Genomic DNA, 19,640 nt, shown 5'->3' on the forward strand with positions numbered 1-19,640 from the left:
TTTGCTCTTCCACAAACTGAGAATAATGCAACCACAGTGGCAGCAGGAAAAGGTCAGGCAAAGATGAGATTGCCTACAGAAATTGCTTGCTTTTTCTCTTCCCCCACCCGTTTTACAGAGAAGAAAGAGAGAGAAAAAGATTTCAAGAGAGCACTGTAAACTGTTTGTGTAGCATGCCAATGGATCCCAGCCTCAGACTGCCAATTTGACATTGCTTTTGATGTATAGAAAAGCTAATAGATTACTCTCTTGAAATCCCTCTCTCTCTTCAATTTTGCTGCTCTCTTACTGTAGTGAAATCCCTTCCTCTCCAATATCTCTGCTTTGCAGGGGATGGGGGAGAAGAAACTACAGGTCAGGCATAAAAGTTGTACTGCCTATAATGGCAATCACGTGATTGAGGTATGCTGTGGAGGCAGTAAATGAGCTGTAAAGTTTTTTTCAGCACCACTGTAATTTCAAATGGTTGCTGAATGAATGGTCGGTAAAATGAGGATGACATGGTACACACTCCAAATTAAAAATTCACATTCTGCTTCTAAGGTCTGAATGTTAACAATGATTACAGTTCATTGTGAATGAAGGATGTGAACCATATAATATTTAGCTTTTTGCACTAAGTAATATATTTTAATGGGTTTCTGATTCACAATTTTTACTCTATTTCTCTAGGACATTCAACAGTTAATTCTTCGGGAGAGTCACTGACAAATTTTTGCTGTAATACACTATATAATATACTACATTATCAGAAATGTAAAAAGTATCACAAGAGATAACAAAAGTAATTAAACTAATGCAAAATTATAGAGTGGATGGGTAAACAATCTTTGCTCATAGGAAGCTACACCTGAAATGTCAAAGTAAACATAAAAGGTTTTTTTGAAATAGACAAAAATGTAGCAAACGTAGGTCTGGTTTGCTTGAATACTGCTGTGTTGAGAGAAATACTAAGATAGAAAAGCTAGAGCCATTTATTTCTTTGCTTTGTACAACTACCAAGGTAATAAGAGCTGGCAAGATAAAAGATACTGTTGTCAACTTTCTTCTGGGTTTTTGTTTTTTAAAGATAGGGCCTTTTCCCCCACAACATCCCAGTGACTGGAAAAATTCCCAGGAGCCAGTAGAAAAATCAAGTGATGTTTCACATTTGCTTCCCCTCTTAAGATATCTGCATTTCATATTGGGCTGACTTTCAAGAATAACCCAAAAACTTCAGCTGTGAAGCTTTCAATAGTAAGAGGGAGAAAAATACACATTCCATCACTTGATAAATAACTTCATTGGCCACCCAAAATGGGCAGAATGTTGATTTTGAATGAACAAGCCAGAGGCCATCTTGAACTAGAGTATCTGGAATACCACTTCCTCTCTCAACATTGCTGGTTTGATATTAAATGTGCCCAACTTCAGCTTTGTAGCTTGTGGGTGGCTATCAGTCAACCTACTAGGTAGACCAGAATAGAAAATCAACTCTACTGGAAGACTAAAGCTATATCTTATTGAGATAGGCTATAATAACAGAAGCTTGCCAGCCTGATTGTGCTGTAACTCCTCCCCAAATTTATCCCAATGAATCAGAGGGAGCCTGCCTGAATTGCTTCTGAATATTATCTTATTTCCCAGGACATAATCTTCAGCCCTCTTTGCTTATGTAACAGTTCTTGCATATTTCTGTCATGGTAATTTCCCTTCCTCTTTATACTGTTAAAGCTGCATAATATTTTTCTTGCTGGTGCCTTTTTTTAAATTTTTTTTTTGGTAGAATTCTTAACATCCCATATGCATTTTTGTGGCATGTAGGAGGAAAGCTTACTAATCAGATAATCCTCAGTGTCTCTCCCCATCAAAAGGAATCAATGTTGCCTGCAGGAAGAGACTGATGAGACATTTTTCCATATTGAATGCTTTTGTCTACTGTCAGCACAGATCAGGATGTACTTGAAGGTATTAATTAAATAACTTTATATTTTTCTCCTTCCACAAAGATAAATTCCACATTAATTAAACCAAAGTTGGCAACGTATCCTTTATCCTCACACTTCTGCTCACCAGGCTCTTTCAATTCCACCCACCCAGGAGTTTCTTCATCTCTTGTTTGGCTATCAGTAATCAGGGTTTATTTTCCTAAGCACTTATTACAAATTCTGTTTCTGTACAGGTTTTCTCTGGCAAAGATAAATTTTTTATCATTTTTTTTTTTTTTTGGTTTCTACTGTTTAACTTTAACGTCTAAAGATTCACATTGCATTTTTACTTAATTGATATTTTATAATGTAGTCCTTAAAAAGTTTTGTCAACCAACCTAATTGGAAAGATAGTGGATACATAATTTCAAATTCAAGATTTCACTCTCCAAAATGTGTAGGAGAGGAAGTGACACTGAGAACCATTCTTAGAGCATTTCTTCCTTAAGATTCAAATCAAACACTTTAGGTTGTTTGGAGGAAACGTATGACATGATATTCTCTTGCCTTGTTGCTGAATATATTTCTCCAAAACATTTAAATCCCTATTGAGGCTCTGACATATTTTTCTTTTTCCTACCCCAGTGCTGCTCGCTAAAACAGCAGCCAATATCTTTCAGTAAATAAGCCAGCTAAGGGTAGATACAGCAAATTTGCCAAGCTGGAATCCTATTAGAATGCTGAACAATAGGATGTACCTAGAGACAAGCATACAAACTTGGTGCATGAAAAATTCTAGAACTGACACACACTAGAACTAACATCAGAGTACCTGGATTGTATGCCTGGAAGGGAAGCGGAGGCCAACATTTCTTATTAAAACCAGGCAAAAAAAGTTTCAATACTTACTCTAGCAGATGGAAGATTACAAGCTTCCAATGCAGTCTCAACACGCTTTCTGTCAGAGGAGAATAAGCGATAAATACTGCAAAATAGAAAAAAAGAGAAATACTCTTCAATAATCCCTCATACATTCTTGGTTTGCTAGTATCACACTGTCTAAAAGATTGCTTCTTTCTTTCTTTCTTTCTTTCTTTCTTTCTTTCTTTCTTTCTTTCTTTCTTTCTTTCTTTCTTTCTTTCTTTCCTTCCTTCCTTCCTTCCTTCCTTCCTTCCTTCCTTCCTTCCTTCCTTCCTTCTCTTTTGAATTTCTATATTTGGCTGCCTCTATATTCATATACTCAGTGGCATCTAAATTTATCAGAGAATATCATTTCTCTCCATCTAACTTTAGAACCAATTCAGACATTACAAAAAAATCAGATACCCTGCATTATTTTGGACAAGGTGACACAAGCAATGTTAAGTCTCTGACGCTTACGATGCAAAATTTTTCAAACCGAGTTTTATATATTAGTAAGATACATTTTGGATGTAGGTAGATGGGTGGATGATCCTGTTAGAATGAACTTGCTAAGAGATAATTATTGCCCTTTCAGTTCTGCATATATCACCGTGCACATTCCCTTCCCAAACAAGCTCAAATAATATTCTAGAACTGGGTTGGAGACCCAGCTGATATTTGTGAAGCACAGCTCCTTCCATCACTTGCTTTTGAACCATGTTGATGGAACCTGGGGTTCAGCAATACCTAATTTCCATCCCTATCCTAAAGGCCAAAATGGCTGATATCGAAAGCACACAGTGCTTTCACATTCATATCTGCCACCAAAATACTAATCTAGGAAACTACTGGGCTGTCATTAGCAAATAAACTGAAAGGCCTTGCACATTTGATCTGTACAAAATAAATCTGATTCACTCTTCAACTTTATTTTTATGCATTTCTGGCAAGGTTTTTTCCAATTCTTCATTTCTGAAACAAAGATTTTGTTCCCACTGTGGTGATTAATTTAATTCTGAGCTGTACCCTCCTACACTACAATTGGATAACCTATATGACTTGCCAGAGGCATTATGTTGCCTAAAGTAAAGGATTAAATGCTCCCCATTCCTTCTATTCCACATAGGGAACATCAATCAACAAATAGTTGACCATACGTCAACATTGGTTATGTCATAATGTATTTAGTTGCACTTATGGGTAATGGGCTAATTAATATTGCATTTCAGACTAGCTATATGAGAAACATGGCTCTTCAGTCTGACATCTTGCCATGTATTTTGATCTCTCACAGCAATTATTCTGATTCAATGTATGTTTAACCCTTGGGAAGCTTCATACAACTGAATGCCCTTGTGTACTTATATTTCTTTTACACAACAAAAGTTTTCAGTAATGCCTTCTTTGTCACATGCTAACTATGTTGGCATGTCTGTGTGTGGTTTGCAGAAGAGGAGAGTGAATTATTTTGTATATGGTAAAACAACCAAAGACACCCCCTTCCCCCATTTACAATCTGAAATGGTATAATCCAGACACAGCTTGACCATCATAAAGTGAAAAGCACTGCACAATAATGAAATTTCACGGCATGCTTCTATTTTTAAATGGTGCCTAGAAAGTGAGTTTCATAATACTGTAGAACATGCAATGACACAATGGAACCCAACTTACTTCTTCAAAGGGATACGCCCATCTGTAGTGACTTGCAATTTAAGTTTTGTGTACCTAAGGAACAAAATAATGTGCTGGTGAGAAATTATTTGCAATCACAATATTAGAACTTGCTTTATCTATTGTTTACCATAAAACAACCTTGTACTTTGTTCTATTGAAGAAAATTGTAATCTCACCCAAACTGTTTCCAAGAAAAGCTTAATGCATCTAAACATCAAGAAAATGATCTTTACCTGTAATGACATTTCTAAGTGCACCTTCTCAGGGAATAATCGAGTCCCCCCAGTGTTTAAAACAAAAACAGAATTTTGTTCAAATTGGTTTGTTTTACACTATTCTTACATGTTTCTATTATACATATATGAATTCTGTATTGTACAGAATACAAATCTGTACTCTGTTCATTAAAAAGACAGGTCATGGATATGGGAAACTGGAAAACTTCACTAAGCAGAGATTGTGCACTAGAGTAAATGCAGGTTGAAGTGCTGACAGAATCCTTCAGTGGACAGATGGACTTGATGATCTTTTAGGTGACTTCCAAGTTCTTGCATTCAAGCTGCTTATGGCACGTTTCTATTCAAACAGTTCACTCTTATCAGGGTGGCTTTTGGGCCCTCTATAGCCATGTGAAAAAGTCATTTCTCTTTCAGAAGTAGGAATGTAGGGTAAAAACAGAGGGACAAGCTCAACTGCTTAATTGGAAATAAATGTAAATAACATATGGCACCGTGAAGTTTTTGAAGGGATACTTTACTTAAACAGAACAGGCCTATTAATGTTCACCAGATGCCTTCTATATGTATTCATGTATGTATGCATGCAAGTATTCAATTTTTATAGCCATGCATCTCAGTCAATGACTGGGCTTACAATTAAAAAAAAAAATACATATTACTATCAAAATACTAAAACATTTTGAAATAGTAGAAACAATAGAAATGGCCAAAATAAATATACATAGCAGTTGAGATACTTGGCCAGTTAGCAATATAGCTAGGAAACGGAGCCCTTAACACATTCAGCACCCCAGGCACGGGAACGTAGCCAGGTTTTTAAGGTCTTATGAAAGGCTAACAGGGTTGGGGCCATTCTGATCTCTGAAGAGCAGGGACCACTGTGGAATAAATCTGTGTTCTAATCACAGCCTACACTCTATGACTGATGGGATCTTCCCCATTCTGCGGAACCTGGATGTAGTGCATCCAGAAGGTAAACTGCCTAGTAAGTATTGGTGAATAATTGGTAGGAGACAAGTATGTCTGTAGTGCTTACCACAATAACCACTTGGCTGGGTACCACACTGCACGATAGAGCTGCCCTGCCTAAAGCTCCCTCTGCACTGACCAAAGTTGTTGTAAGCAGGCTAACTCTACTTCATTTTGTAGACAATCCCAAAGCCACCCAGTTTGAAAGCACTTTAGCCAGTAATGAAAGAGGGGATTGATAAGAGCCTTTTCTCGAAGCACTGATCTGGAGTGGTTGAGGCCCTGCAGATTGCTTCAATTAAATCAAATGGCCTCTTTGCTTTCCCAGATCCAATGACGCCATCTCCACTGCCCCAAAACACTCACTTGAAATGAATCTACATTGTTTCACAAAAGCTTATTACTGTATACACTCGTGGTTAAGCCTATCCATGGATAAACTGAACCCAGTTTTGGGGATGTATTTGAGGATCTAAAATTCTTGGCTTATCTGTGAGTATATGATATACAACAGCTACCTTATACATAATGAATCAAGCTGTCAGGAGTCGCAGAAATGATGGGAAGAGAAAGGTGATACTATGCTTCCAATGTTTTTCACTAGTTTTACCCTCTGAAGTTAAGAAGCTGGCTTGGGAGTGAGAAAAAAAAAGGGGAAAATGAAAATAGCTGTAGGCAGGATTAAACCCTTCTGCTGAAAAATTTCAACTGCCCTTTTCTCCACATTCACTTAATCTTCAAGCAAATCCTTCTCCTTTTCTTATTGGAATATCCCTTGTCTATTCTCCTGTGATATAAACAGGTTAGACATTACAACTTATTAAATTATAAGTATAATATTTATAATTTTGGTTTAAAGAAAACATTATTATTATTCCAGTTAATTCATCAAACAGTTCAAGAAATCTTGGCAATGCAGTTCATCTGTACTTCTTTAGTGGAACCTAAATCTGAATATCAATGATTTCATTCTTTGCATTACTCTAATCCAGTAGATTTTTCAAAAAGGATTCATCTACAGCAGCAGTCCCCAACTTTTGTTGGGTGGGGGGAACCGGGTTGCATGAGCAACGGGCCAGCGCACAAGCACACACAGCTCAACTTGTACAACCACGTGCAGATGTGGACCAGTGGTGGGTTTCACAATTTTTTTACTACTGGTTCTGTGGGTGTGGCTTGGTGGGCGTGGTATGGCTTGGTGGGCGTGGCAAGGGAAGGATACTGCAAAATCCCCATTCCTTCCCCACTCCTGGGGGAAGGATATTGCAAAATCTCCATTCCCACCCCACTCTGGGGCCAACCAGTGGTGGTATTTGCCAGTTCTCTGAACTACTCAAAATTTCCGCTACCGGTTCTCAGGAACTGGTTAGAACCTGCTGAAACCCACCTCTGACGTGGACGCGTGCTGGCCTGCCACTCACACAAATCAAATTGTGCACACATGCATGCACGCCAGCCTGCTGCTCATGGGGCCCAGTTAAAAATTGGCCACAGCCCAGTAGTGGGCTGCAGCCCGGGAGTTGAGGACTTCTCATCTACAGTGCAGGAAATATCCATATGGAACATGTGGTGTGTGAAGAGCTGTTAATTCTTGGGGAACTCTTTTATAGAAATCATTCGGCTCTGAAAGCATTGTGAAAGAGAACACACCTTTCTGTGCATTACATTTTCTACCGAAAAACAGCATTTTTTAAAAAAATGTCACCAGGATTTCATTACATATGCTTGTGTGTAACATGTAGTTTAAATATATCTCCGTTTATTCTTGCTCAGTCATCTGCATGACTGTAGATAAACTTGGGTATATTTACGCGTTTCCTCTTTAAGCTGAAAAAAAATGCCAACTATTTTTGCCCCAGGATGTTGTCATCAACACCACCCTTTGTGCTTTTGTTTCAAAGCCTTCTGGATCAACACATCGTGCCTACAGACTTCACAGGAACAAATTTACAGTTATTTGCTTCTGAGGGCAAAGGAACAGGCAATTAAGAAAGGGAGGGGGAAATTTGTAGCCCTTTATTGTTCAGCTAATACCCTGTTTCCCCAAAAATAAGACATCCCCTGATAATAAGCCCAATCGGGCTTTTGAGCGCATGGCAATAAGGCCAAGCACTTATTTTAGGGCTCAAAAAAATATAAGACAGGGTCTTATTTTCAGGGAAACATGGTAATAGATAGCACATCATAAGGAGATAAGCCTGTCATTTGTTGTTTATAACCTTAAGCAGCAGTATCAGGAATCCAGATCTGTCAGTTTTCAACTAGCCAATCGATAAGAAAATGAATATAGTTTTAGAACTGGCCACTATTATTTATGCTATGTTGACCAGCAGGTTTAAGGTAATGCATACTAAATATTGTTACCGCTGCAGATCCATTGAAGTGAAGATTCAAATGAATTTTTTCCAGAATTCTACTGGGATTCAAATCTGGATCTATCTAGGGAACTGCCAGAATCAATCTCCGGAGGAAAAAGTTGGGTGGTGGTAGTGGAGGATGGAGATTGCTCCTGTAGTTCCATGCTGAAAAGTCTTTTATATCTTTCTTAGATATAAGAAAGATATATAAGCTAGTGGTAGTCACATGTTCATTCCAGGACATACTGAAAAAGGAGCCCCAACATTCTAACAGAGCGGTGTATAACTTTAAGTGGATAAGATTTTCATTTTTTATAAAAAAGACCAGACCCTCCTGCTGTCTTATAAAAATTATAAAGTAAGTGCCATATCCATCTGCTCCCAGTCAAATCTGGAGAAGTTGTCTGATCACAAATCTACTGCTAAAAAACAGAACAGACTCGGTGTCTTACGAATCCCTACTGCTGAAGGATTCAAGCCGATTGTTTAAAGAACTTAGTTCAGGTTCCTACTCTAACTTTTAGTAGAACATCTCTCAAGGTTCTCAGGAGATTTCTCAGGATGTTGCTGACTTCCTTCTTTACTCGTGAAGTGCCAAATGTATCCACAGAGATCCTTCCTGAATAATAGAGCTTTCTGCCACGTAACCATAAATAAGGATGAAAAGATTCTCCTCCTCCCCATGCATAAGCTAAGTGACAAAATTGTGGGCTTCTGCATCCAAATACTTCACAATTAGGAATACATACCTTGATTATGAACTATATTTTTGGGCCACAAACATGAATTAGAGAGTTGCTTAGCACACTATCTGCTGCTGTGACTCCTCTTGTATATTCATTACTAGAATAGGAAGTGTATTACATAAAGTATTAAGATGGTGCTAACAAAAGCTCAGACTACACCTATTTGAGTCATCATGGCTGAGCTTCTTAGTTCTCTTTCTAAAAAGACGTTCAGTTTGCTATCTCAGTGAGAAAGGAGGAAAAAGCATGTTTAGAGAGGCAGTAATCCATCATCATGAAAACAATTGGTAGCAATAATTCTTTCAAAAAAAAAAAAAAAAGGGAAGCTGACACATAAGAAACTGAAGCAACTTCCCGCACAATAAGGATTTTGGTACTTACGCTTTTTCCAGAAAAGCATCCCTGGACATGTTCTGTGCCAACAGGTTTGTTGCCAGACTGAAGATTTCTTCTGACCATTCCTAAACAGAAAAGAAAAATAGAAGAAAAAAGAAATTCCGTTTAGATTCATCCAGAGGAACTTTTCTTCAAGGTTCTCTTTGAATAGTGACACCAGGGTTAAACCTTCCCTTAAGAAAACAATCAAGGTTGGTAGAAAGGTGTAACAAACAAGCAGAAATGGACAGGTTTATGGACAGGTATGAAACAGAATGGGGTAGAAAGCATGGTGACTGGGATTGTGTGTTAACGGAGAGAATCAAACAAGAATGAATAAGAAGAAGGACAATCCCATTACTAACAATATCATCATACAGTTTTGGACATACAGATAATCCTCCACCTATAACCACAATTGGGCCCAGAATCTCAGTCACTGATGAAATGGTCATTAAGTGAGATGCCACCTGACCACTTTGCTCAAAAGCCACAATCTTGGCTCTCCCAGTTGCAGTTATTAAGCAACCGTGTGCATCATTCATCAGAATGTCAGGAAGAGGGCCCAGGCCTCCATGATCTGGTTGCAGAGAGAAGGCTCAGGCCTCCCAACACAACCGGTTGCTCAGGTCCTCTCCCTGCCTGACCGGAGAGAGAAATCACAATAACCTAGTATTTGCTAGCATTTTCAAACATTTGAGGTTCATTTCTCCAGGGTACTGAGGGACAGACCACAAATCTGGCAAAACACTGGTGAATGCTATTGTTCTGGAAGGCTCAAAACGTTAGCAAATGTCAGAATTTCCCCCTTACCCATCAGTGTCCTGAGCCTTTCAGAACAGTGGCATTTGCTAGCATTTTCCCCTCCCCCCTCTGGAAGTTGAGGAATACTTGTTTCAAATACTATTTTACACACTTACAACAAAACAATAAGGAAGATTTGTATTATTGTCTAAGCTTATGGCAGAGGTAATACTTAAATTTGGGCCTTTGGGGCTCAGTTTTTGACTCTATATTTTTTCTTCTACCATTCCGTCATGTCCAATTCTCAGAAAGTGTCTGGACAAGGCCCTGCAGTTTTCTTGGCAAGAGTTTTCAGAAGTGATTTGCCACTGTCTCCTTCCTAGGGCTGAGAGAAACTGACTGCAGGTATTGTTCAACATACAGCCACAGCTGGGACTGGATTTTCACTTCACTAATCAATGCAGTCATTAAAGGAATCTTCATGTGACCAGATCTGATTTCATGACTATTTTTACAGAGGGCATTAATGACGCAGTTGTTAAGCAAATCCACTTTACCCAATTAACTTTGCTTGTTGGAAGCCTACTGGGAAGTTCGCAAATTGCAATCATGTGATTGCAGGACACTGTATCCATCATAAATGTGAGCTGATTAACAAGCATCCAAATTGCAATCACATGGACTGCTGGGGTGATATGATGGTTGTAACTTTGATGAGGGTGGTAAGGCCCTCATAACCTGAAATTGTCATTAAATAAACAGACATAAATTGAGGACTACCTGTAGCCCAAGATCACCCAGCTGGCTTTGTACCTAAGTCAGGGTTAGAACTCATAGGCCCCCAGTTTCTAGCCTGTTGCTTTAAGCACCACACCAAACTGGCTTTTACATTAGCTGTCTTTTATTAATATGCAAGAAAAGAACCATGGAGTTCAGACCTTCTTTTGGAAGGTTAATGAATAAACCTCTTGATGATAATATAACAACCTCATTTCCATTTGAGCCATATTATGTAGCAGGAAGCTGACATATTTTAATGTAGACTTTACACATGCTTTAAGGGAGCATATACATGTGCTAAGATGATTGTGGAGGTCACAGAATTCCCCATGCCAGCTGCTATTCCTTTTTCTTGATGGAATCTGATCTAATTTTTACTCTCATATTACACTGAGAGCAACATTCGTGAGAAAGCAAAAGTATGCACAGCAGTAAATGGTGAATTAAATGCCATATGAGAAAAACAACTCCCAGCCAGGATATTTTACAAAACTGCAATTGGCCAATTTAGGGAACGGGATTCTGCTATGGATAACCGAGAACTGCGAAGATGAATTTGGACGCTATGAACTGTTGGTCACATGTCAAGTCTCACTGAAGTAGCAGCAATCACATGTTTTAATTAAAGGTTCCCACGCTCTGAAAAACACAGATGCCCAGAGCCTCTCTCCCTCCTGCATACAGCATATTCTTCTTTCATTTCTTACCCTTATTCCCACATCTATGCTGATAGCTTGGAAAATCTCCTTGTAATCCAATCTTAAAGTCTGAGACTTATTATATGTAAGCTTTCCTGCTGTTCTCCTTCAATATTTGGTCTTTCAAATTATCGTCTTGCCAAATAACTCCCTTCCCTTCCCTGAAATTCATAATAAATTCCTATTTACAACATTTCTCTAGAAACAATGCAAGTACACTTGTCTTCAATCTCCTTGTCATAAAAACCTTCCCTTCTTAGTTCACTGTATAGTTGGCAACCACAATATTATTAGAACTACTTAAGACTGAACCCTGGTACAATACTAGATAACACTTGAGAGACTTGAAAACATATGTTTGTCCCAAAGGTGCTTTTCAAAAGGCAACTAGAGTTTGTATTTTTCCTGAAAACTTTTCACTTCTCATCCAAGAAGCTTCTTAAACATTTTCTTGAAAAAGTTTTGCTGAGAAACGAAACATTTTCAAGAAAAAAACACAGAAAGTCCGGTTGTCTTTTGAAAAGCACTTCAGGACAACCATGACTTGGATGATTGAGAATCTCCATAGACTATTTTGATCTTTCAGGGTGATCTGTCCCCGTACCCACACACACACAAACACAGCCAGCTGAGGGTTAAGGAAACACTTTGGAACGCACCCAGGTCTTATCTCCCACTTGGCAGCGATAGACACACCATCTGCCAAATGCCTTTATTTTCACAAACAGAAAGATAAGGTACTTAACGTGCAAAAAGTCCAAGCAGAAATAATATCTCTCTCCGCAGTTCCGAACGAGGCTTTAGTGACTATCCAAGGTTTACTTTTGTTCGTCACAAGGATCACTGACCACTACCCTCTATTATCTAGTCTCTCGGGTGTGGTCCAGTGACTCAGTTCTAATCCCTAGCACGCCTCCTAAGCTGCTGCAAACGTTTATCACGCCTTTGGAGGCATGCGTCCAGAAATGATGTTTCTTCATCACTCTGATCCGAGCCAGCTGTCTCCCTACTGATCTCCTCTCCCTCGGCCGGCACCTGAGACAATGCCAGAGGGGAGGGGCCTGGAGAGGGAGGCCTGGCTGACTCCTCTTCCTCATGCTTGGAGCTTTCTTCCTCCGATGGGACAGGCTCAGAGGCGGGGCCACAACACAGGGCAAATACTCCTTAGCTAACCATTAAGCACTTCTTTTCCATCAGATCATCATAGAGTTGGAAGAGAGCTAAGAGGTCATCAACCCCCTACACACTGTAGGATTAACTTCACCATCCCTGATAGATGGCTATTCAGCTTCTGTTTGAAAGCCTTCAATGAAGACAAAGAAACCATAAAATGCAATTCTCCTTCTAGTTCTAACTTAAAGCATTTTAGGTGATCCAATCTTACCATGAGATTTGAATGGCACATGAAGCAAGCAAAGATCTATTTCAATTGTATAAGTATTATGTCTAAATGCCGGAGCAATTTTGCATTTTTCTCCCCAAACCAAAAAGGAATTTTATCTGGACAAAAGCACGCTCCTTGTAATGAATAAAGATTGAAGTAAACATAATTATTCTGCAGATTAAATATGCTTCCTTTAATTCAAAGAAGTTAAACCAGGAGGGATTTTCTTATTGAGAATTTAAGTTCACACTTTCTATTCTGCCTAACATTCAGTCCTTCTACGCTGCATTTAATCTCTTCAACCAACTCTCCTCACTCCCACTGAAAATTCAGGGTACTACTTCTAATATCAAACTTATCTTACAAGTGCTAAAAGATATTAAAAAGGGAGATAATTAACAAACACAAGAAGCATTGAAGCATGTAGATCCTCCATATTCTGTAGGAAAGCAAGTTAGCAATTCAGAATCTTTCTTAGGGGTAGTACCAGAGGTGGGTTTCAGCAGGTTCTGACCAGTTCTGGAGAACCAGTAGCGGAAATTTTGAGTAGTTTGGAGAACCGGTAAATACCACCTCTGACCGGCCTTGCCCCCATCTATTCTCTGCTTCCCGAGTCCCAGCTGATTGGGAGGAAACGGGGATTTTGCAGTATCCTTCCCCTGCCATTCCCAACAAGAAACGCCCACAGAACCGGTAGTAAAAAATTTTGAAACCCACCACTGGGTAGCACAGATATATTTCTGCACTTTATTGCTGGCCACACTCAGTATAACCTTATCAATGGTATAAGGGGATGAAACAGACCCCATCTTTTTCTACATTACCAGGGAGTAAATGTTTAGCAAAGATATGGAAAACTATATATCTATAATATTCGACTAATTATGTGACATTAAGTTCTTGGTAAGATACATTGGAAGTGGTTTGCCTTTGCCTCCTTCCTAAGGTTGAAAGAGAGTGATTTTGAATCCAGAATGACATTGAATACTTTTAAATAGAAAGTCTAAATTCAGGCATTAAAATTCACATTTTTAAGGAAGAATGAAAAAAATAGTGAGTTAAGTATCAGATAGACACATGCAAAATCAAAGAAAGAAATAATCAATACAGGAAGACCAATAGATGAAAACCATTATTATTTGTCAGAACGATAGAATTATGGAACTACTAAACCGTCCTCCCTTGATATGTTAAGACTAAAACTCTCACAAGTCCATCAGTGTGACCATGGAAATTTGGGTGGCTCAATATGCAGAAAATATGACTTCAGCAACAGAGTGGTCAATGCCTGGAATGCACTACCTGACTCTCTGGTTTCTCCCCCAAACCCCCAAAACTTTAACCTTAGACTGTCTACTTTCAACCCCATTCCTAAGAGGTTTGTAAGGGGCGTGCATAAGCACACCAGCGTGCCTATCGTCCCTGTCTTAATGTTTCCTTCTATTTGTATCCATCTCATGTATTCATAATTATGTCTATTCTTATATCTGTTATCTAATACATGCTTGATGAAATAAATAAATAAATAATAAATAAATAAAGAGTAACAGGTTGGAAAAAAATGAAGAGGGAGGAAACTCCAAAGATGAGGGGTTTACAGTGAAAGAAAGGAAGTTTTAGTTGCAAGTTTCCCAGAGCCATTTAGGATTCAGTCAAACAAACAAACAAATAAATAAAGCAAAGCTCCTTGTTTCTTCTTGTTACAAGACATAGGCGGTCTATTATTTTGGATGTCTATGATTTCAAAAGCAAAAGAAACAAGGTAATCCTTTTATTGTTAGGTTCTTATCAAAGCTATGGCTCATCCAACATTTTATCCTGTCTTGTCTTGCTTTTTCACTTTCCAAAATAACCAACTGCTTCTTTCACATTGCAATGCTGGAAGAATTAATAATATGTTTTAATTCTCCTTGTGACACTAAATGCTACAAAGATTGAACATAAAAAAGGTTACACCTCAAAATACTTTTGGTGTAAAAACAGAACATTCCTCACACATTTAGAATTCACATTCTAATGATAATAATTGGATTTGTTTTTAGACAAAGCACGAACATCACTTCATTTGAAATGCAGCCTCCCTCTCTGCTCTGGAATTCTGTCTGTTTTTAAAAACTGGAGGACTGGTTTTTTTTTTGCTTCCTTCCATCCTCATACCCTCATTTGTTTCTTGATTTATTTTTTACTGTCGAACATTACAGTCCTGCATTGATATATATTAATTAGAACTAAGAAAACTCCTGTTAATACACTTCATCTAACCAAAATGGAGAACAGAGGCTTCAACATTTGATTATATAGATTTGATATCTTGTAAATATCTCACGTACACAATTCCCACTACTATCCCGGGGTGGCCATTTATTCACTGCCAAGATAAACGAAATACATCATTCAAAGGCAGGACTCAGCACCCTTAAAGACATGCCAAGAATTGCATATATTTTGAACATGCAGACACACATTTAGAACAGTGACAGTGACTTGACATACATTTAGAACAGTGACAGTGACTTGACACATATTTAGAACAGTGACAGTGACTTGACATACAATATGGTATGGGAAAGATTGTCTCGGCAGCTTCTAGTATGTTTGTTCCCTCTGCCATCCTGGACAACGTTAACTTGGAAATGTGCCTTTCTTACAGTTTTTCACCTTAAACCATGTTTGGCTCCCCCGATAGCCCTGATTCTTGAAGGTCTGGTTCCTTTCTTAGTGACAGTTTCTCTTAGTGAGAGTTAGCTCTTCATATTTTTGTGTCCAATAGCAATTCCTTTTCTCCATCAGAAATGCTGGACAAGTGAAGAAATTCTAGAAGTGACATTTTCATATATCTCTAGCTTTCTTTCAAAGTACAAAATTCTGGATTCCCTTCAAGAGAAACTCAATACAGGAAACTAGAGGTGGAATCCTGTATGTAAACATATTCTCCAGAGTTCCTAGTATCTTTCCTTGTACAAGTAGTATAAACTCCCATTTTACTTCCATTTTTAAATTTTCTTTTTAAAACATGCCTGTTCAGTTGTAATCTTACTTTTTATTGGCTCCAGCAAGTTTCCCAGGATGTGGATATCTAATATCCCAAACAATGTTTGGGAAATACTTTCTTATATTGTATCTTCATTTAGGTTTCACTCACAATTTTTTTTGTTTTTGTTTTATAAAAACAGTGCTCCATACTATCAGAATCTGAGGCTTCAGGAATTCCAGTAAAATACAGTAGATCTATTTCCCCCCTTCTTTCATGCTTGGTCCCCGTTCACCAAAATTGTATGCTTGATGTGGCAGAAGCAAGATATGATGTTCATCCATTGTGTTTGAAGAGGACCATGACATTTAACAGGTTGTGGGCTATCCAAGATGTGTCCGCAGGGGTTGGTAAGGCCTATACGGGCACAAAATATTCTGTTGTGGTTTGCAGCAGCCTGCGGAGCTGGCAGTGGAATCGGATAGTGATGAGGCTGAGGAAGAACATGGGCCAATCCTGGAGGCTGGGGAAGACCCGGATGAGGGCTCTGCATCGGAGGCAGAGATGGGGCCAGGGCCATCGGGGAGTGATGTGTGGACTCCGGAGCCTCCAGAGGCTGACAGTAGAGAGGCAGAGGAACAGAAGGAGCCTGTTCCTAGTGCATGTATGAGAAGAGCTGCCAGAAGGCAAGAGCAGCTAAAGCAAAGAGGACAATTTGGGAGTAGGGCCAACAGATGATTGCCCCCTCCCATAAGGCTTAAAAGACCAGCAACAGGTCTTGGGCTCTGTCGGAAAACGACATTGATAGTCTTGATGCACGTATCTCTTGTCGGGGTCTTCTGCTTCTGAACTTTTGCCAAGAGAAGCCTTTGGCAGTTTGCCTAATTATAACAAGGTTGGTGATTAGACTGAAGAATTTGTGTTATGAAGAGTTTGTTTTAATTTAGTTTGGACTATGCTGAGAATGAGTTGATTCTCAGCTGTTCTAATAAAGTCTGTTTGTTTTGGAATTGTTTGCATCGATTACTACCTACTTTGGCCTGGGTCACAACATGTTCTGCCACATGTTCTGCCGCATGCGTGGGCACCATTGTTGCAGCATTTCCAACTCTGGCTTTGTGGAGTGCTCGCTTCTCTTGTGCTACGGTTGTTCTTCTGTCCGCAGATGTTTAGCAGCCTTGGCGGATCAGCGTGCGCCATGTCGATCGATCTTGTGCCAGGGTTTCCCAGGAGGTGGTGTCAATATCCAGAGACATGGATATAAACATGTCTTTATATCGCTTCCTTTGTCCCCTATGCGACTGCTTTCCTTGAGACAGCTCACCATAGAGAAGCTGTTTAGGGATGCGATGGTCTGGCATCCTTGCAACATGGCCTGCCCAGCGTGTCTGGGCTTTCATCAGCAGGGTGTGAACTGATGGCAGGCTTGCTCTGCAGAGGACTTCTGTGTCTGGCACCTTGTCCTGCTACTGGATGCTCAGAATTCTATGGAGGCGGGTCGTGTGGAAGTGGTTCAATTGCCTAGCGCAACTCCTGTATACAGTCCAAGTCTCACTGGCATACATCAGGCTAGTTAGCACTACTGCTTGGTAGACTTTGAGCTTTATAGCAAGGCTTATTCTACGGCGGCCCCACACATTGGTCAGTAGTCTGCCAAATGCAGCGCTTGCCTTGGTGATTCGGCAGTTGACCTCAATGTTAATTGTCACTGCACGGGAACGGGGGCAGAAGCAAGTTAAGATGCTTCTGAAGCACAACCTTCTTTTTAAGCATTTCAATGTTGCAGGCAATATGAGGCATCTCATTCTAAATAGAAGTTTCCTTAAAGATACAAAATATTTACCAGACAGAACACTTGAGACATCTGTTGAAAAGTATGGATGCTTTTGCAGATTACCTGTGACTTCGAAAAAGATTACTTGCCTAAAGAATGTTAGTATTTTTGTAATGCCTAAGCAAGGTCTTCTTCTCCTTCATTTATTTCCCTGATCAATTGATGCGGTAGCTATTTCACTTGTCTGTTCGCCATCCAGTTTTATAGTCCCCCTGTTGTTTTTATTTCCCTTCCCAATGCAACTACTCTTTCCTCCTTCCTTTTTTCCTGTATTTGCTGGAGTGCACAAATGTGTTCAAATATTGCATCTGGGAGATGTAATCATTGTTATATGCTGATCAAGGAGTCACTTAATTTTATAAATGGCATAATTTGTACACATACAGAAACACAGATACACAGATGCAAAACCCAGGGGGAAGAGGGGAATTGCCACAAGTGATTTCAGCATGAATTGGAAACGTTACACTATCAAGGTGGTAAAGCTGGATTGCACAGAATTTTTCTATGTATGGATATGCAGAGAAAGGATTGTCTTAAATTTGCCATACTCCTTTGTGTAAAATTCAGGCTCATCTTCCTTTGAATAAGGTTGGTAAAGATGTCCGTGGGAAAAAGAAGAACATCTCATGAAAAGCAGTTTGTTGCACTTATCCTTAAAGACATTCCATACAATTGCACAGACTTTGAACGTGCTGACACATTTAGAAACAGAATGACTGTAACTGCCTAGAAATACAATTCAGCATAGATAAAATTGAATAGACAGCATCGCTTATGTGCTCAGTCTGCCATCCTGGGCGAAGGACCTATCATTAACTTGCAAATTTGCCCTTGTTATGGTTATGGTCAAAGTTATTTGTTAACTTTGACCCTTTGTTCATTTTAAACCCTGGGTGGACATTTAGCTACCCCAATATCCGGATTCTTGTGACCTTATATGAATACATCAATTCAGATGGCCAAAACTTTATAGGAGACTGAAACTCCAGAACAGAAGAAATTATAAGACTGAAAAAGTAAAGAAAAGAGCTGGAAACAATTAACAACTGATAATTATTTGGAAGCTTCTGTTTAAGCAGCTTGCCCTAGGTCGGTGAAATACAACACCCCCCCACCCCCACCCCAGGATTATCTAAATCCATAGTTTCATGAATGTAAAATGCCTAGAACTACAGAGCCATCTTTTAAAAGACTGCAAAATCTGATGGCTGGTTAAGGTCTGACATGCCCCTGAGAAATGTTGATCAGGATATTTTGTAAAAGACTTCAGAAAGCAGTGACTTTCTTAACTGTCCCATGGGTTTATTCATGTCCTATGTGCTCTGCAAATGCTGTTCTGCATTTTCTCCTTATTTTCAAAGTTTTCCTAAGATTGTTAGCCTCAGGCTATCATAAAAGCAAGCCAAACAATGTGCCTGAAAAACTGCCTAATGACAGTTAATTGCAAACAGGGCAAAATGTCAAGCCACTAGAAAATAGTCCGAAAGATATGCCACCATTAAGTCCAGTCAAAATAAATATAGTTGAATGAATCTTGGAAGGTGACACATACCTATGGCATGGTTCTCACACAGCATTTCTCCTGAGGGAAACAATTTTGGTATGCATTTATTACAAGGTGAAGTGTGTTCATGCACAACAAACCAGATATACTTATTTTTAAAAAAGACCTATACTTTTAATGCATTGAGTACAGCAGTGGATTGGATTGTTCAGGTTTCTGCAAGTTGATGAGGAGAAAAGAGAGCCAAATATCCATTAATCAGGGTTAAGTGCTGAAAATAACTGCTAGATGTTTAACATAAAGCTATTGCCTTTAGCACCTTTCTGTGTCTAGAATTCTGATTGGAATCCTTCCTTGTAAATCAGGGATGTGAATATAACTCTTTAGATTTAGTTAAGCTTTGGGTTATTTTACACTATACAGTTTTCCTTTTGCTCTTTATTGCTTATCTATACAGTTTTTCTTTTGCTTATCTATTACCTATAACTCACAATTTTTTCAGTTAGTTCAGAGGATTCTTTGTTTTCTTATCCCCAAATAGTAGCTTCC

General features: G+C 39.0%; 1 protein-coding gene and 1 long non-coding RNA gene across 5 annotated transcripts in view; one reads left to right on the top strand and one right to left on the bottom strand.

Moving 5' to 3' along the window:
• Positions 1–10,407, top strand: part of LOC117674367 (uncharacterized) — a 28,399-nt gene extending 17,992 nt beyond the window's left edge. For 2 of the 4 annotated variants that reach the window (XR_009621964.2, XR_009621963.2), the window contains exons 2-5: positions 4,900–5,020; positions 6,688–6,828; positions 9,224–9,385; positions 10,226–10,407. This is a non-coding gene — a long non-coding RNA (uncharacterized LOC117674367). Of the gene's footprint in view, positions 1–1,871; positions 1,948–4,899; positions 5,021–6,687; positions 6,829–9,223; positions 9,386–10,225 lie in introns of those variants that run through there. The other 2 variants (XR_004593821.2, XR_015731279.1) reach the window with 2 other exon arrangements.
• Positions 1–19,640, bottom strand: part of PLCB1 (phospholipase C beta 1) — a 498,146-nt gene that overhangs the window by 170,917 nt on the left and 307,589 nt on the right. The window contains exons 5-7 of the mRNA XM_034432348.3: positions 9,180–9,259; positions 4,485–4,538; positions 2,817–2,892 (exon numbers count right to left, since the gene is read on the bottom strand). Coding sequence (XP_034288239.1) covers positions 2,817–2,892; positions 4,485–4,538; positions 9,180–9,259 — 210 coding nt within the window. The remainder of the gene's footprint in view (positions 1–2,816; positions 2,893–4,484; positions 4,539–9,179; positions 9,260–19,640) is intronic.

The sequence above is a fragment of the Pantherophis guttatus genome, chromosome 1 (genome assembly GCF_059756535.1).
Source record: "Pantherophis guttatus breed Tessera chromosome 1, ASM5975653v1, whole genome shotgun sequence".
In the NCBI taxonomy this organism is placed as follows: Eukaryota; Metazoa; Chordata; class Lepidosauria; order Squamata; family Colubridae; genus Pantherophis; species Pantherophis guttatus.